Source organism: Schistocerca nitens, chromosome 5, assembly GCF_023898315.1.
Source record: "Schistocerca nitens isolate TAMUIC-IGC-003100 chromosome 5, iqSchNite1.1, whole genome shotgun sequence".
NCBI lineage: Eukaryota > Metazoa > Arthropoda > Insecta > Orthoptera > Acrididae > Schistocerca > Schistocerca nitens.
Genome location: NC_064618.1, coordinates 75,018,966 through 75,038,449, shown reverse-complemented (window position 1 = coordinate 75,038,449; position 19,484 = coordinate 75,018,966). Strand labels below are relative to the sequence as shown.

Below are 19,484 nucleotides of genomic sequence, written 5' to 3'. Positions count from 1 at the left end.
CCCGAGCTGATACCTTCCGAAAGTGCTGATTGGTCCCTCCGTCCATTTGTCGGGAGGTGTGACCTGAGGTGTGAACAATCACCTAAGGTGGGAGTGCCCTCAGAGAGTGCCCCCACAAGGGAGGAGCGCGCCATCGGAGATGCCGGTAATCATGGGGGATTCTTCCGGAATGGTTTCCTCATCTTCCACTATGTCTGCTTACAAGCGTAAGTTCACTGAGTCTCAACCACAGTCAGTTCTTCCATCGTTGCCACAGTTCCTTGTTGTTTCTCGGTCTGACGATGCTCACGACTTCTCCACGGTCAACCCTTTCATTATTCAGAAAGGTGTCGACGTAATTGCAGGTCCTGTAAAGTCTTGTTACAGATTACGGAATGGCACCTTGTTGTTAGAAACAGTCAGTGCCCTCCAGGCACAAAAATTGCTGCGTACTTCACTGTTCCACACCATCCCTGTCCGGGTTGAAGTGCACCTACTTTAAATTCCTCACGTGGAGTCGTTTATACACGTTCCCTCGACGGATTGTCTGACGAAGAAATTCAGCACTACCTGTCTGACCAGGGCGTAAAGGCTGTTCATAGAGTTATGAAAAGGATTGACACGAACATCATTCCAACCCGCACTGTCTTCTTGACATTTGACAAAGTTCAACTTCCATCGCAATATCAAAGCAGGCTATGAGATAATTTCCGTTCGCTCTTATGTCCCAAACCCTACGCGTTGCTATCGGTGTCAGCGGTTCAATCACACCAGCCAGTCCTGTTCCAATCCGGCCAAATGTGTTACGTGTGGCAAGGATGCCCATGAGGGTGCTTGTCCACCCCCATCCCCTCGTTGCATCAACTGTATGGGTGACCACGCTGCTTCCTCTCGAGATTGCCCGGTTTTTAAAGACGAAAAGCTCATCCAGGAAATCAGAGTGAAGGAAAAGGTGTCGACCTTTGCTGCTCGAAAATTATTCCTCAGTCGACAGCCCACCGTGCCTGAGACAGGAAAATACAGCACTGTCCTTGCTTCTCCTCGGCCAACAAAGGAGGCGGCCATGCAGACTTGTGACCTCACCTTTAGTGCCACGGTCGTCAGATCGGCCAGCGCAAAGATCGCCCGTTCAACCTCACCACTTTCGCCTGCCCACTCTATGGCTCACCCTTCATCGGGTTCTGCTAAATCTCGAGCCCAAAAGTCAGACACCAAGACTTTGAAAAAAGAGCATACTCATGAAGATTTTTTACGTACCCCAACTTCACAACCATCGGTTCCTCCTTCATCTAAACATCATGTTTCCAAGAAGGCTAATAAGAAACCCAATTCATCTCCTTCTCCCCCAAGGCGTGTCTCATCTACAGCACCACCTGGCGGAAATCGCCCTCGGCAGTCTTCTGTGTCGCCGAGGCGCACTGCTGGCGGCCGATCAACCGGCCGATCGCTGGTGGCAGGAGCTGCTCCTGAACAACCTATGGATCAGAATCTTCTGCCTTCGGCTGAATGCCATTCCATGCTGTCAGTCACAAGCTCTGAGCGGTCGTTGAGTTGACGGCAACCTTGGTCACATTCCTCCATTTTCTGTCCACCCTATGACCATTATCCACTGGAATATCCACGGCATTCGAGCCAATCGGGATGAATTGTCGATCCTCTTACGATCGTACTCTCCGGCCATCTTCTGTCTTCAGGAAACGAAGCTGCGTCCCCATGACTACTTTGTTCTCCCCTATTTTCAGTCCGTCTGATTTGATCTCCCCTCTGTTGAAGGCACTCCAGCCCATGGAGGACTCATGATTCTTCTCCATGATACTCTCCATTATCACCCAATCCCCTTAAACACTTCCTTCCAAGCTGTCGCTGTCCGTCTTTCCCTTTCTGGGTATAACTTTTCTCTTTGTACTGTATACATTCCATCGTCCACACCAATGGCACGAGCTGATCTCCTTCATCTTCTTGGTCAGCTTCCACCCCCCCTATTTGCTGGTTGGGGACTTCAATGCCCACCACCCGCTTTGGGGATCTCCACATCCTTGCCCACGTGGCTCACTATTGCTAGACGTCTTCCACCAAGTGGATCTAGTTTGCTTCAACACTGGGGCCCCTACATTTTTGTCTGCCTCCACGACAAATTTCTCTCATTTGGACCTTTCGGTCGGTACTGTTCCGCTAGCTCGGCACTTCGAATGGTTCGCCCTTGATGATACACACTCGAGTGACCACTTTCCATGTGTCCTTAGACTGCAGCCTCAACTGCCATATATGCGCCCGCGACGCTGGAAGTTTGCCCAAGCCGATTGGACACTTTTTTCGTCTCTAGCGACATTCGATGACCGTCACTTTCCTAGCGTCGACGATGAGGTCACACATACTACAGACGTCATTCTTACAGCTGCGAAACGCTCAATACCACGCACCTCCGAATTGCCCCGGCGCCCCCCCAGTTCCCTTGGTGGAACGAGGCATGCCGTGACGCAATAAGTTAGCGGCGATGTGCTCTTCGTGTTTTCCGCCACCATCCTACTTTGGCCAACTGTATCCGCTATAAGCAGTTCCATGCGTGATGCCGTCTCGTCATCCGCGATAGCAAGAAGGCAAGCTGGAAATTCTTTATTAGCGCATTTAACACCTTCACTCCCTCCTCGGAAGTTTGGAGTTGGATTCGACGGTTATCAGGCGCACCTAGTTTCTCCCCGGTCTCTGGGCTAACTGTTGCGCGTGATACGTTAGTGGACCCCGTCGCAATTTCTAACTCATTGGGTCAACACTTTGCTGCAATTTCGAGCTCTTAAAATTACCCGCCAGCTTTTCTCCCGAAGAAACGTGCAGCGGAAGTGCAACCTCTTGCTTTCTTCTCTCAAAATCGCGAAAGCTATAATACTGTTTTCTCCATGCGGGAACTCCAACATGCACTCTCTCCTTCTCGCTCCTCCGTCCCAGGACCGGATGGTATCCACATCCAAATGTTGCTGCATTTATCAACCCATATTCTGTGTTACCTCCTTCGCCTTTATAATCGAATTTGGACCGACAGTACTTTTCCCAGACGATGGCGGGAAGCTATCGTTGTTCCTGTTCCGAAACCTGGAAAGGACAAACATCTCCCCTCTAGCTATCGCCCCATTTCTCTCACGAGTAGTGTATGTAAGGTTTTGGAGCGTATGGTGAATTGCCGTTTAGCTTGGTGGCCGGAGTCCCGCAGTCTTTTAACACCAGCCCAATGTGGTTTCCGAAAGCATCGTTCTGCAGTTGACCATCTTGTTTCTCTCTCCACTTATATCATGAACAATTTTCTCCGGAAACGCCAAACAGTAGCAATATTTTCTGATCTGGAGAGAGCATACGATACCTGTTGGAGGACAGGCATCCTCCGCACACTGTTCTCTTGGGGCTTTCGAGGCCGGCTGCCCCTTTTTCTTCGCGAATTTATGGCAGAGCGCACATTTAGGGTGCGGGTGAACACTACTCTCTCCCGCACTTTCTCCCAAGAAAACGGGGTACCCCAGGGCTCCGTGCTGAGTGTTGTACTGTTTGCCATCGCTATAAATCCAATTATGGATTGTCTCCTTCCCGATGTCTCGGGCTCCCTCTTTGTGGATGATTTTGCGATCTACTACAGCTCTCAATGGACCAGCCTTCTTGAACGACGTCTTCAAGGATGTCTCGATCGCCTCCACTCTTGGAGCATCGAAACAGGCATTGTTTCTCTCCCAGTAAGACCGTTTGTGTTAATTTTTGGCGACATAAGGAGTTTCTTCCGCCCTCCTTACATCTAGGACCTGTCAACCTTCCGTTTTCAGACGTCGCTAAATTCTTGGGTCTTATGTTTGACAGAAAACTGTGCTGGTCCTCCCACGTTTCCTATCTTTCGGCTCGCTGTCTGCGATCGCTTAACACCCTCCGTGTCCTGAATGGTACCTCCTGGGGAGCGGACAGAGTGGTCCTTCTCCGCCTCTATCGCGCCTGAGTGCGCTCGAAATTAGATTATGGAAGCATAGTCTACTCCTCTGCTCGGCCGTCTATTCTTCGGCGTCTCGACTCTATCCACCACCGTGGATTACGTTTAGTGTCTGGAGCTTTTTACACTAGCCCTGTGGAAAGCCTTTATGCTGAGACTGCTGAACCTCCGTTGTCCAATCGGCGAGCGGTCCTTCTAAGTCGTTATGCTAGCCATCTGTCTTCCATGCCTGCTAATCCAGCCCATGCCCTTTTTTTCGACGCCTCATTTGATGTAGGGTATGCTGGCCGCTCCTCCTCCCTACTACCCCCGGGAGTCCGCTTCCGTCAACTGCTCCATTCTCTTTCCTTCCGCTTTCCTAAAACCTTCTTGACAACTTGGGGTACAGCACCGCCTTGGCTCCGTCCCCGGATCTGCCTGCTCCGTGACCTTTGTCAATTTCCCAAGGATGGTACCCCTTCACATGTTTATCATCGGGCATTTGCTGCTCTATGTGCACAAATGAAGGAAGCCACATTTATTTACACTGATGGCTCGAAAACATCGTTAGGTGTAGGGAGTGCCTATATTGTTGGCGACACCCCAAATCGATTTCGGCTTCCCGACCAGTGTTCGGTTTATACTGCAGAGCTTTACGCTGTTCTCCAGGCTGTCCAATAGAATCCGCTGCCATCAGCGGATACAGTGTGTTATCTGTTTAGATTCTCTCAGCTCTCTCCTCAGTCTCCAAGCTCTCTACCCTGTCCACCCTCTGGTCCACTGGATTTAGGACTGTCTGCGCTTGCTCCACCTGGGGGTCGTCTCGGTGGCGTTCCTCTGGCTCCCAGGACATGTTGGTATCTGTGGAAATGAGGTGGCCGATATAGCGGCCAAGGCTGCAGCCTCCTTCTTCGGCCAGCTATTCGATCGATTTCCTTCGCCGATCTACGGAGCGTTTTATGTCGTCGTGTTGTTCTTTTATGGTACGCACATTGGTCGACACTTCCCCATAATAAATTGCGGGACATGAAAGCTCTTCCCTGTGCTTGGACCTATTCCTCCAGAACACGTCGTCGGGAGGAGGTAATTTTAACTAGACTCCGGATAGGGCACTGTCTTTTTAGCAATCGACATCTTTTAAGCGGCGATCCTCCCCCACTCTGTCCCCACTGCTCTCAGCTGTGGACGGTAAGACACCTTTTAATTGAGTGCCCCTATTTTACTCTGTTACACGCCTGTCTACTGCTGTCGCCTGATATATCGTCCATTTTAGCAGATGACACGCGCTCGGCCGATCGTGTTCTCGAATTTATTAGTGCCAGTGAGATGTCAGTCATTTGAAGCTTTTTTTTGGGGACAACCAACCCCTTTCTGTAGTGGATTTTTAAGCTTTCCTTCTGCGTTTAGTTTCTCCAATTTTTTGGGTTTTGTTCCCATTGCTGCTGGTTTCCATTTTCGTTTTTTACCGTTTCCTAAGTCACAGACTGGGCGCTACGCCCTAAAACAAAAAAAAAGGCACCCGTATCATCTAACACAGCCACACATCGATCAAGACGCATCCAACACATGGCTAAGAAAAGGCAATATATACAGTGAGACGGAAGGATTCATGACTGCAATACAGGATCAAACAATAAACACCAGATATTACAGCAAGCATATTATTAAAGATCCCAATACCGCAACAGATAAATGCAGACTTTGCAAACAACAAATAGAAACAGTAGATCACATCACAAGCAGATGTACAATACTAGCAAATACAGAATACCCCAGAAGACATGACAATGTAGCAAAATTATACATCAACAGCTTGCCTTACAACATAAACTTATAAAACAACACGTTCCCACATACAAGTATGCACCACAAAATGTACTGGAGAATGATGAATACAAATACTGGAACAGAACCATTATAACAGATAAAACAACACCACATAACAAACAAAAATGGTTCAAATGGCTCTGAGCACTATGGGACTCAACATCTTAGGTCATAAGTCCCCTAGAACTTAGAACTACTTAAACCTAACTAACCTAAGGACATCACACACACCCATGCCCGAGGCAGGATTCGAACCTGCGACCGTAGCAGCCCCGCGGTTCCGGACTGCAGCGCCAGAACCGCTAGACCACCGCGGCCGGCACATAACAAACCTGACATCATACTCACCAATAAAAGAAGAAATTAACACAACTAATCGAAATATCCATACCCAATACAGCAAATATACAAAAGAAAACAGGAGAAAAAATTGAAAAATACATCCAACTGGCTGAGGAAGTCAAGGACATGTGGCATCAGGATAAAGTTGACATTATACCAATTATACTATCAACTACAGGAGTCATACCACACAATATCCACCAGTACATCAAAGCAATACAGCTACATCCAAACTTATATATACAACTACAGAAATCCGTAATTATTGATACATGTTCAATTACCCGAAAGTTCGTAAAAGCAATATAACATATACCATACAGTTAAAAGGAAGTCACGCTTGATCAAGGTCCGCGTCACTTTCCATTTTTGACCAGACATAACGTCTGAGAAAAGAAAGAAATAATAATAATTGTTGTTGTTGTTATTGTTACTATTTACAGCATTCTTGAAAGGCTTGGCTCCATTATCAGGTTCTGGTGTTCAGTTCAGGTACATCACTCCTGGGAAACAAACACTGTTAAATACCTAGAATGTTTTATCAATTTGATTGTAGAATGCCTTTGGTAGATTAATAAAAAGAAATATTTTTCAACTAATGTGATATACTTATAATCATGTGCATCTTCATTGCGTTTCTCTCCTTGAGAGCAGTGCGGTACAGTACAAACTGAAGACATGCAATGTTGCAAATGTGCCACATCAGTTCCAAAACATTTCTACTTACTAATCCACCTAAAGTATCCTCAAATCAAAGTGATGAACTTGAAATATTCAAGATAGTGTGACAATGTCAGTGTCCCAAGAGTAATGCTTCTTAACTAAACACCAGACCTGCCTTCTGATCAAAATGCAGAGCCTCCAAAATTCCCCATAAATTTAAAAAATTTAAATTTAGTGACCAATTATATTGTGTTTTTTCGAACATTATGGTTATTTATTAGGCAGGGTCGTATTAGAGGTGGTATGAACATGCCTTCCTTTCGACCTTTACCAAACTTACACTGTGTAATTAGGCATTTTTATCATTGTCAAATCTTTACCACAGTTGAAAGAAATAATAAATGATGGAAGTTCTAGGACTGACAGGGAACTGAACCTGTGAATTTGTAGGCTGGCATGAGCCACTGAATCATTCTTAGAATTTATTGGTGTATAGTCATTCTTTTCTCTTTTCCATCCTCAACTATCCCTTTCTCTAACCATTTATGTTTTTAAATTCTTAATAAATTGAATTAAGAACTGCATGAAATAAATATTATTTCTGCTAAAGCTGCAGTTTTTTGATGTGTTAGTAGTGAACTGGTCAACGAAGGCAGTCAGACAGCTACTGAAAGTTAACACTTTAATAACTTTATTTATAAAATGTAACAGTATTATGAAAAGGATAGTTGCTACACACCATATAACAGAGATGCTGAATCACAGATCGGCACAGCAAAAGGACTGTCATAAAATGAGCTTCCTGCCAACAAGGCCCTTGTTGAAAGTAAACACACACACACACACACACACACACACACACACACACACACACACACACACACACACGAGCACAGTCTCTGGCAGCTGAAGCCAGACCAATCTTTTCATAATATTGTTACAGTCCATCCTGCATTTTCCATTGCTTTATTTATAATATGAGCACTTAATGACTGACATATACAGAACTTTGGATTGCTATATGTCCTTTTTGTGGTGCTGGCTTGTATACAATGAGAGTAATCTTCTTGACAAAAAGGAATTGTCTTGAATTCTGATACAACCTGATAAGTCACTGACATGTTATTTTGTCCAAAACAGACATTTTGATACTTCGACTGTATGCAAAACGCAGGTTGATTCTTGCAAAGTAGAAAACAACCACCAGTCACTATTGATAATGCTATTTATTCACACAAATAGCATCATTTCTCCAAATAAATAGCGTTGTCAGTAGTGGGTGGTTGCTGTCTTCTTGTTTGCAAGAATCAAACTGTAAACAGCTGATGTGTAATGATCCTTGGTAGCGTTGTTCTTTCTCATTGAAATTTCCTCAATGGCGTCTTCCATCCTAAGGTTGATAAGTCTCCATAATTATTGAATCTGGGCTGAAGGTGATAGTGCAGCAGCTTAAAAAGACGCGCTGGCTAATCTTACACGCAGTAAAGTCGTGTGAATTAGGCGTCCTCTGGTGGCATGTATGTGTAGCGGCCACCTATCAGAGACAGCGAGCAATGGAAGATCAAGCTCACTGGCAACATGCTGGCAGAAGATTTAAGTGCTATCTCCTGTATAGCTGTGAGGGCGTTCTAGTTGTGATAAACAAAGGTGCCATCAATACCACATTCCTCTCCCACCTCTTCTCTCCCTCCCCAGAATAGCATACTGTTGTTGTATCGTGTGGGTATAGTTGTGGGTAACAACAAGGGGGATATCTGTGACGTGGTACTGCTGATGGGGTGGGCTGTGGCACAGTGGAAGATGCTGCCAACCAGTGTGTGTCCCGACACTTGACTCGCAGAACACTGGGAACATCTGCCAAAAACCAGACGTAGGACATTTGTAAAAAAGCAGAGATGGGTGCAGCATTGGGTCTGCCGAGGATGCAAAAACCTGTATGGCTGATGCATGTCTGATATCCGTGACTATTGCAGTGAATGGTGACAGTAGTGGCAGCTGTGGAGGCGGCGGCAGCTGCTGGAAGGGTGATCAGGGGTCAATCTCCATGCCAGAGTTTTTGGAAGGCCAGTGCGCCCAGATATCTGGCAACAAAAGGCCTGCTGGGGGACAGCAGACAGCGTGTCTGAAAAATGAACATTTATGGCAGGTTCACTACAATCCTGAAAACAAAGTTGGCTTTGATGTCAATGATGGGTGCCCGATGCACCATGAATGATATAATGAGCATGGCCAGTCGTCTTAGTGATAATGCTGTGTTCCAGATTGTGAGGATTGTTATGGACACAATAGAAAACTTTGTCTTTCATGTGGAACTTCGTTGTGAAGTTGGCATTGAAAACAGTGGCAAGGGTACAGAGATGCAGTGGTGTGTGGTGGTGGTGGGTGACCATGTAAGAGTTCTGCTGGTAAAGTGTCTTGAGCAGGCACCATGTGGTAGGTGCTTGGAAACAACAAAGGATTTTTCCTCAAGTGTGAAGCATGAAGTTTGGACATCTGAGCCTTGAAATTGCAAGTGTACGTTCGGCATCACTGTTAGATTGTGGAGAGAATGGTGCCATTCAGATATGCTGAATTCCATTTCCTTGGCAAAGGTTGTTGAAACTCCAACTAAGAAGATTGCGGGCCATTGTCTGAGACAGTTGTTTGTTGCATGCATTCTAATCAGATTGAGGTCAACCTAGCCAAATGAGCAATCATAATGTTCATTGTGTTCGGTAGCATGTACAATCTGCCAAGAATAGCTTGGAAAAGCTTCAGTGCTTTGGTATTAGAATAATTAATTTGTAGGCATAAAACTTTTGATGTATCAAAACCCAGATCATTCCCATAGGTAAGTGAGACAGTGTGTCTGCTTTTGCAAGCTGTGCCATGGGGTGGTCAAGAGTTTCATATTGATAATTGGAGAGTTGTACTGATAGACTTTGGAGCCTCTGTGCTCTATGGTCATGGACACCTTTTGCTGGATGAAAAAGAACAATCAGCCTTATGGTCAATCACAAGAAAAAATTTTCTACCTTGCAGATATTTATGAAATTTTGTGACACCGTAAATTATGGCTAAAGCTTTCTTTTCCAGCTGACTAGTTGTCTTGAGCATTGTTCAACATCTTAAATCTGAATGTGTTCCATTTGGCAACTATGTGAGCCAAAACTGCCCCCTCCCCCAATGCATCAATTGCAAACACTATTAGTTTGTTTCAGATCAAAGTGCATAAGACATGAAGAACTAAGAAATGCTTGCTTCAGTTTCTGAAAAGACTGTTTGCATGCTCCAGTCCAATTAAAAGTAATATCTTTACACCAGAGACAACGCAAAGGAGTGGCTCTGTGCACAGTGTTTGTAATGAATTTGATGTTGCATGTCACTTTGCTGAGAACAGCTTGGTGTTCTCGTGTATTTGTAGGGGAAGATAATATCGGTATTGCCTCTGAATGCTTAATCAAAGTACGAGCACCATGGATGCCAATGAAGTGTTCCAAATATTCAATTTCAATATTGAAAAATGAACATTCCTGTAAATTACACTAGAGTCTTGTGTCAGCTAAAACTTGAAATGAGACACCAAATTTTTGAGATGCACTTCTGTTGTTTGTCCGCATAGCAATGTCGTCTAAATAATTTGAACAGGGCGGAACTTTTGACAGCACTTGTTCAAGAAAGCATAAAATAATGCAGCAGAGGCACTTCCAAAGGGAAGGTGCTGGTATTGATGCAGGCCATCTTGTGTGTTAACAACCATAAATATTTGTGCTTCCTCATCCAGGGCAAGTTGACGGTAAGCTTTGGCAAAATCAATTTCAGAAAAGAATCAGCTGCTTGCTCACTACCTGAAAGCAGGGAAGAATCAGTCACTGTTTGAATATTGACTGTAAGTTTAAAGTTGGTACAAAGTCACATCTTCCTGTTGGTTTTACTTTTGATCACAAGGACGTAGACATACAGAAATGGTTTTCAAAACTCTGATTTGTACCAGTCTATTGAGTTCAGGAGCAGATTCATCACGAATGGCATGGGGTGCCAGACGAACGCAGTAAAACTTAGGTTTTTCATTGTCCTTGAAAGTAATTTACTTGTAAAATTTCTTCGCATGGCCATGTCCCATCGAACAAATGTCTGTATATTTCACACAAATGATAATTATGTGCAAGGATAATTTGTGAATCAATAGCATACTAATTGTCTGTATCTACATAAAATAAATCAAAATCATCCATGCCAAAAATATTGAGACTAGAATGTGACTGAACTACTGTGAATGACACTGATGTAGTCATCTTTCTATATTTTGGCAAAGCGCATGTTCAAAGTAGGCCATGAGGCACAGGCATGATTTTCATAGTTGAGCATGTGCAGAAAGGTGAACAGTTTGTGGTATGCACTCTGCATGTGACTATCTGTTCCGACTTGTGGATGACTATCTTTGTGTGAACTGTGATTGGTGAAGCATTTAGATGTACATCTATTTGAGGATAGCCAGTTCGAATGATGCAAGTGTTACTATGTGTGTTTTGTTGTGTGATTATGTCACTTCTATTCATGGGTTGTGTGTGGATTGCCATGAGGAGTGGGTACTGACTCAGTGGCAGAGAAAGCAGTTTTTGCAGCATTGTGTTGTGTAACATTTTACATTAGACTTCAGGAGGTTTGAATGAGTTGAGGAAGTGACTGAGCCTTGTGCTGTGTTTATGCTGTTGCCTGTGTTGCCTTTGAGAGACTGGGGCTGTTTTGAACAGTCCACAGTCAGCATTGCAGCAGAGATCACATTAAAGTTGGGTTTAGTCAAGATTTGCACTTCCTGAGCTTCAGTTACTTTAAGCACACTTGTGAGAGCAATGTCATGATGCTTTAGAATTGCAGTCCATATTCTGAGGGAAACATTCCACGTGCGAAAAATATATCTAAAAACAAAGATGATGTGACTTACCTTACCCCCTAAGGTAAGTCTCTCTGCTCCCGGGATTGGAATGACTCCTTACCCTCTCCCTTAAAACCCACATCTTTTCGTCTTTCCCTCTCCTTCCCTCTTTCCTGATGAAGCAACCGTTGGTTGCGAAAGCTTGAATTTTGTGTGTATGTTTGTGTTTGTTTGTGTGTCTATCAACCTGCCAGCGCTTTCGTTTGGTAAGTCACATCATCTTATATATTGGCAGTGGGAAGCATTTTGTCTTTTAATAGGGCTCCACAAGGGCTGTTAAATTCATTTCCTAGCCATGCTCGTGAGTTCAGCAACCCATTCCTTTCAAGATTAGTTGTTGTGAAAAAATTTTAAACTGGCAGTTGCTACATGAATTTGAGTGTTGAAGAAGTCTTTGAGTTTTCTAACAATGTTTTCATAGTGTCGGGTTTGGCATTCTGAGGAAACCACTTCATACAGAGCCTGAAAATATACACTCCTTTCCAAAAAGAAAGAGCATTGTGAGTCACCTGATATGTTGTATGATTGAAATGCTGCCCGAACTGCAGGCGGTACTCCACCCATTCCTGTTGTTTTGCATCAAAAGAGGGAAAGGGAGGAGGTGGCACCTGGCTGCTGGCATTCTTTTTTTCAGTCATTGTTGCTTGCTGGTGCTGGATTTGTGTGTCAATCAATCTGCCAATAGCAGTGTGCAAGGTGGTAATTTGTTGACTCTGAAACTGAAAGTTCTTGCTCTCCAGAAGTTACCATTGCATACACAAGTTAAAGACACTGTAAAATGTGATACACACAAAAATTATGTAAATCTTTATGACTTTCCGACAAGTACCACGTTTAAGCACTAGACTCGTCACTAGTGGATGTGTGATATGTTGTTAATTGAGGTGGCCAATGAAGAGAGTCAAATATCTACAACAGATAGCACAATAACAACACACAACTTTTGTATTGCCGTAGGTCCTTTTTGTGGTTCTGAGCTATAAGCAATGTGAGTAATGACCTTGACAGAATTAAATAGTCTTGAATGCTGTTACAATCCAATGTCAGTAACATGTAGTAATGCTTCATTTCGTCATGCTACGTACATGTTATGTCCTAACTGCAGTTGCCTGTACTAAGATTAACAAGTCTGTAGATTCTATGAATCTGGGACAAAGCTCAGTGTGTGGTTGTTCAAAAAGACGTACCAGCCAGTCAGTCATAGGCAGTGAGGTCATGTGAATTCATCATCTATTGGTATATATGCATTGCGCTCACCCATTAGAGACAGCATGCTGGCACGAGGTTTAAAATTGTCATCTCTTACATAACTGGGTGCATTGCGCTACATGCGGTCAACAAAGACGACATTGACACTAGATTTTTAATCTTTATTTTTACTGCTAGTTTTGAGCTGTGCTCATTGTCATGCTCATTGTGAAGTGGCACATATGTATTACATTTTAGATAGAAGATGGCCTAATGTTAATTGCATATAGATGTATTATTGGCTGAAAATGACCACAACTGAGGGTTTATAATTCAAAGATGGTACAGCATCTAGAGATAAAGGAATACTGTACATAATTGTTTCACAGGAATAGGTATGAGATAAAATATTGTCCCAGAAATGAAAGATATTGTGAAGGACCATCACACATTTTGTTTTCAAGGATGGTGAATATTGTGTGTGTAGTTTGTGTTGTGTGTGTCATCTGAGCAAGAAGAAATACAAATCTGTGTTGATTGTAACACACAGTGTTCATGGCGTGCACACACACATTTGATGCTTTCTCTCTCTCTCTCTCTCTCTCTCTCTCTCTCTCTCTCTCTTTCTTTCTTTCTTTCTCTCCCTCCCTCCTTCCCCCACCGCCCTCTTTCTGCCCCACCCACTCCCACTCCCTTCTGTAGTGGATTAGGAAAATTATAATTTTAATAACATAACTTTCATCAACTGTAAAGATAAAAAGTGCTGAAATGTACCTTACTAATCTGCTGCTGTACATTTTATTTGATAGGGATGGTCAGTATTTTCGTCTTCTGCAAGCAAGATTGCAAGCAAAGCAACGGAGGGAGCCATCAAGATTGGAGGGATTGCATCTCAGAAGGTAGCTGAAATTAGTGTTTCTGTTGGTGAAAAGGTAAGAGCTGTAGAATGCTTCTTCCCAATAGGCTATACAGTTTCTCCCAGCTGATGGTTTCAAGAGCAACTTAAAACTGGATTCACCATTTCTAGAGTTTTGGCCTGTTGGTCTTTTGTGTTCTTCTTACTGGGTTTGTGTTTGTATAGTGCGTCTCAAACCTATACGGTCAAAATTATGCACAAGGTAAAGGATCTTGAATTGAGATGTTTGAGACAAGGAAGTTAATAAGTAAGTTTTTTGTTGACATAAATAACTTATAGCTTCTAGCTGCTTTTCAAAGTGACCACTAGCAGTCTTCATGTAATCATTACAGTGGCACATAAAATGTTGTCACATTATCTCAAATATCCCTGTTAACTGCTGTACAGTGAGATAAGCAGCTAACCCCCCCAAAAAAACTCTTTTCAGAGTTTACTGGGTTTCATGCAACCGTGCATGAGAAAACATACAATACTGAAATTCAGCAGTCATGTTTCCCTTGAGATACGACCACTTATACCAATCGAACAATAAGGGTATCTTTTATTCAGGTACCCACAGACATTAACATCAAAATGGTGCAGTGCACTGTTGTTGAAACCGCAATCTCTCACAGACAACAGAAACAGTCTCTAACAAATTGCCTTATTTGTATATCACTTTAATGCTTAGTAATATGTATCATAAAATTGAGATGGCAACAAATGAGGTCTTTTTGTTAATCTTCTGCAATTTGAGCCCTCAAGCTGATAGAGAATTGGTACTGATAGTATGAGAAGAGCATCTGAATTTTCATCACTCTAGACATAGCTACTGAGGCAGTTGAAATGCCACCCATCATGGTGAACATGGTCCCGTCCATACTGTAGAAAGTTCAACAAGTTATTGCTGTGCTGGTCAATCCTGTGACAAAACTTAACTCTAGCTTTGAAGTCATTAGGCCCCATTGTGTTGCACACGATTGTGATACATGTTTAATTTCTGCTGAATCAGTATTCTCCATGCTGCATTCTGCAGAATATCCATTTCACAGGCATGTTGCTCATCATAAATCTCCTCGAGTTGTGCTACTCAGACAGTTGTTTGTTGAGAACTTCAGTCAGTTCTGTGGCTTGAACTACTCAGTTTTTCAGAATTTTCTACTCTTGGTGATAAATATGTTCCAATTAGGTTCCAGTTGTGAAACATTTCTCTGGACATTTACTTGTATTTCTGGGTACTACATTGTGATGGGACTGATGACCTCAGATGTTAAGTCCCATAGTGGTCAGAGCCATTTGAACATTGTGATGCACCACAAATGAATGAAAGAATGAATATATGTCTGCAAGTTCCTGTTATGAGTAACACTCTTTGACAATTGGTAATGAACTGAACTGTAAACAGTGGTAGTCTCCACTGTGGACACATCACATGTGAATGAATATTGTCTTTTGAGGTAGTGCCACAAATGCTGATGAAGCAGACTGCTGTTTGTAACAAAACACAAGCAGTTTACAAACATGTGCTTCCCCCACATTGCTCCTCCAAGATGTCTTACTACCTAAAATATTAATTTCCAAACACTGACTCCTTATCTCAAAATATTCAATTTAACACCCCTACTGCATAGAATGTCCTGCATATTATGTGAGACTATCAGGCTGTGGTACATCCATTAGTCTACAGCTAAAATAAAATATGGCTATTGTACTTAATAGAGGTAGTTCATGATGTTGTTCTCTCCAGGAATAGTCTGAGTCACATTCCTGTCCGAGTGAGTACTGGAATTTTCATTATTATGAAATATGCTCAAAGACTTAAAAAAACCAACACCATGAAGAAATTATCCAAGTGGGATGGCGATTGGTAGACATCATGTACATGTACAGCACAAAAAGATTCAATTGAAGAATAATTGGATGATTTATTCAAGAGAAAGAACTTCACAAATTGACAAGTCAGTAATGTTTTGATCCACCCCTTGCCATTGTGCAAGCAATTATTCAGTTTGGCATTGATTGATAGTCAATTAACACATTAAATCATCAAAATACTGAGCTGGTTGATGGGCTGTGCTCATAATGCTCTAAAAATTTTCACTTGGGGAGAGATGTGGTGACCTTGCTGACCATGGTAGGAGATGACAAGCAGTAGAAACTATCACCATGTGTAGATAAGCATTGTCTTGCTGAAATGTAAGCCCAGGATGTCGTATCTTGAAGGGCAACAAAATGGGGCATAGAATATAGTCAACATACAGCTGTGCTGTAAGGGTGCTGTGGATGACAATAAAAGGGGTCCAGTTATGAAATGGTACAGCACCCGAGTCCATCTACCTTGGTTAACAAGCCATGTAGTGGGTAACAGTTAGGTTGGAATATCACCACTGTCAGGGATGTCTCCAGACATGTCTTCGTTGGTCATTGGGGCTCAGTTGAAGTGGAACTCAGCACTGAAGACAATTCTACTCCAGGCAGTGAGATTCGAGAGGCCCCAATAACTAATGAGGATGTGTCTGGAGATGCCCCAGTCAGCAGTGGAATACTGACCTGACTGCCACCTGCAATACGGTGCGACAACTGGTTTGGGGTGCCATTTCATTTTGTAACAGGACCCATTTGGTTGTCATCCACAGCACCCTTACAGCACAGCGGTACATAGACGATCTTCTATGCCCCATTTTGTTGCCATTCATGGCAAGCCATCCTGGGCTCATATTTCAGCAAGATAGTGCCTGCCTACATACAGCGAGAGTTTCTACTGCTTACCTTCATGATTGCCAAACCTTACATTGGTTAGCAAGCCACCAGATGTCTCTCAAATTGAAAAAAAAATTGAAGCACTGTGGGGGAGTGCCATCCAACCAGATGAGTATTTTGACACACTGTCGCACCAATTGGACAGAATCTCCCATGTGGACATCTAACAACTTTTATTGGTTGATGCCAAGCTGAATAACTTCTTGCATAAGGGTTAGAAGTGGATCAACACTTTATTGGGTTTATCAATTTGTGAAGCTCTTTCTCCTGAGTAAATCATCCATTTTTTTCTGAAATTGTAGTCATTTGTTTGTCTGTACTTGTAAATCGCGTCTACAAATTTCCATCCGCAGGTAATTCTTTCATGTTGCATCTTTCCTCCCCCTCTTAGAATGTATAATGGCTTAACATAAGTTTCTGTTGTAGGTTCACTTTAGTGTTTAGACGATGTAAATGCTTATTTTTTTAAAACGAGAATTTATTTATTCCCATTGCTGTTCTCCCAATCCAACATATTATGAATCCCTGTGTTTGGTTTCATCAGACACCTTTTTGAATAGCTTGTTCCCCATGCTATTGTAAGTGTTAATATTATCCAGTGCTTTCTAAAACTATTTTTAAGTGCTACCCTCAGTTGCAGTCAACAAAACATCACAATCTTACAATTTTCTCCCATTATGCAGAGTCCAGCAATGCTTCACATGGAACTAAATGAAGATATAGCAGTACTGTTACAAACTAATAGGCCATGATTGAGATGTCTGGGGTTCATTGTTATCAGAGGTCAGTGACACAGAAATTATTTGGGTGTAATTGAGGGTTCTTAAATTCAGTTAAATGAAAATTTGCATTTGGTTAATTTATTTGTGGTCAACATGTCAAGGTGGTAACTGCACTCAGTATTTGTCATCATTTTACATCTTAAAAAAATAATAAGCACAGTGGCAGTGTCTTATTTTGCTGATCTACTTAAAGCAAATCCCACATTGGTAAAAGAGTGGCTGATCACTGACGTCTTCATGCTTCTTCTCTTTGTTTTTCGTTTCGGTCATCAGATGTCTTCCTTTCTGAAACCATGAATTCATGTGGTCATCAGGTTTGAAAACTCTTAGTAGAGGACCAACCAACTTCATGAAAATAAGATATTCTATTCTATTTAGATGCAAAGGTGGTCTTGTTAGAGTCTTTGATCAAGTTCATTTGTGAGGAGTCTGTTTCACATTCACATTGAAATTGGGATACTGCCCATAGTGTTAAAAGGGGCAGGGCAGACATTGGGCATTTCTTCTGAGCAAGATATTCATGGAAATCTCTTAAGATTAGTCTTCCATGAATCTTAAAACATGTACACAAGTTTCTTATTTCTGCTTCTCCATAAGTTACATCATGTATTTATGGCCAAGTGGTAGTGTGCAAAACTGTAGCCAATTCTGGGATTAAGTGTGTTCTGACATTAAAAGGTGATTCTCCATATGCCTGCTGAGGCACTTGCAGAACTTCACAGCATCAACATGATTCCCTTTATTTCTTGCTCCTTTTGAGATTCACCCCATTAAACATTAACAGTGCTTCTGCTTCCAAGGCTCCAGTATAGTGTGGGCCATGTTTTGTCTTTCTTCCAGCAATACCTTAATTTTCTGGTGTATCTCCTAATGGGCCAAATAAAATGTAATGCATGAGCTTGCAAGTCAGCACACTAAGTTCTTCCAACCGTTGAAGGGTATCGCACATCAGTGTGAGGTTTAATATAAAGTTGACATGGGTTATGTGTTTAAGGTGTTCTCCATACATGTCTTGCTCATTTTTTTATCTCTTGGCATCATCTTTGGCAATTTTGAAATGTGTTGTTGAAACTTCAACATTTTTCAACATGACTGAGGCTGCTCTTTAAGTTAGAAGCATTTTGTATCTAGAATCCTTAAGGAATTACACCCTTCTTCTTTGCTTGCAGTACTCGAGCCTTATTAGTTGAGACTGTAACAAGATTGTTTCAGAACCTCATCATCGAACCCCAGTGCTCACTAATAAGTCATCAATCACTACATATGTCTTCAGCAGTGACATCTTGCCATTCAGTAATTCCTAAAAAAAATTTTTGGCTGGCTGATCAATATTTCGAAGTTTTGTTCCCAGATACTTTATCTGTGATGACAGCTGACTGAGTGTGGTTCTATAAGGAGGTCAGTTTTACTATTCCCATGCACTATAATTTTTGCTACCTTGTTCCTCATTTCTATTCCAACAACAGAAGCAATTATTTATGAACTGCTTGAATGGAATGAAGAATGCAGGCCATATTGAAACCATTAAACTTCTGCATGTCAGTTCGTTTCAAAATTGTGGAAAGCTTGATTTTTGATGACTTCTTTATTTGTTCAAAATACATTGCCAGGTACCGTATTTACTCGAATGTAAGCCGCACTCGAATCTAAGCCGCACCTAAAAAATAAGACTCGAAATCAAGGAAAAAAAATTTACCTGAATCTAAGCCGCTCCTGAAATTTGAGACTCGAAATTCAAGGTGAGAGAAAAGTTTTAGACCGCCCCTCCAAATCGAAACAAAGTTGGTCCATTGTAACGTGAAACACAATTGAGGTCGAATGGATGAAGATACAGCTACAGTAGTTTGGTTCGAGTCGTAAGCTCAACAGTTAAGCTTTACCAAGTAGCCATTGCTGTGTGTCAGGCGCTCCGTCCGTATTTATACGTGTACCCTTCCTTTTTCACGTGCTTCGTCTGGTTTGAATCGATTGCTTATTTTGCTTTGATCTGATAAGTGCCGTTCTCTTTGTTATAGTTGTTTACGTCACTCTAAGCTGAAAATGCATTATTGTACTGTGTCGTGCATTGTTTGTCGCATTCTGATAACGAGTGTTTACGGCCTGTTGCCGCTCGCGGCGTGGCTTGCTTAGCGCGCACTACCGCCGCTTCCCCCCAGGGGATCCACAACTCTTTTGTGGATACGTGCGTAGCGA

General features: G+C 42.5%; 1 protein-coding gene across 2 annotated transcripts in view; it reads left to right on the top strand.

Moving 5' to 3' along the window:
- Window positions 1-19,484, top strand: part of LOC126259499 (ADP-ribosylation factor GTPase-activating protein 1) — a 96,718-nt gene that overhangs the window by 43,493 nt on the left and 33,741 nt on the right. The window contains exon 6 of one of the 2 annotated variants that reach the window (XM_049956349.1): window positions 13,664-13,753. In XM_049956349.1, coding sequence (XP_049812306.1) covers window positions 13,664-13,753 — 90 coding nt within the window. Of the gene's footprint in view, window positions 1-13,663; window positions 13,787-19,484 lie in introns of both variants that reach the window. The other variant, XM_049956348.1, reaches the window with a different exon arrangement.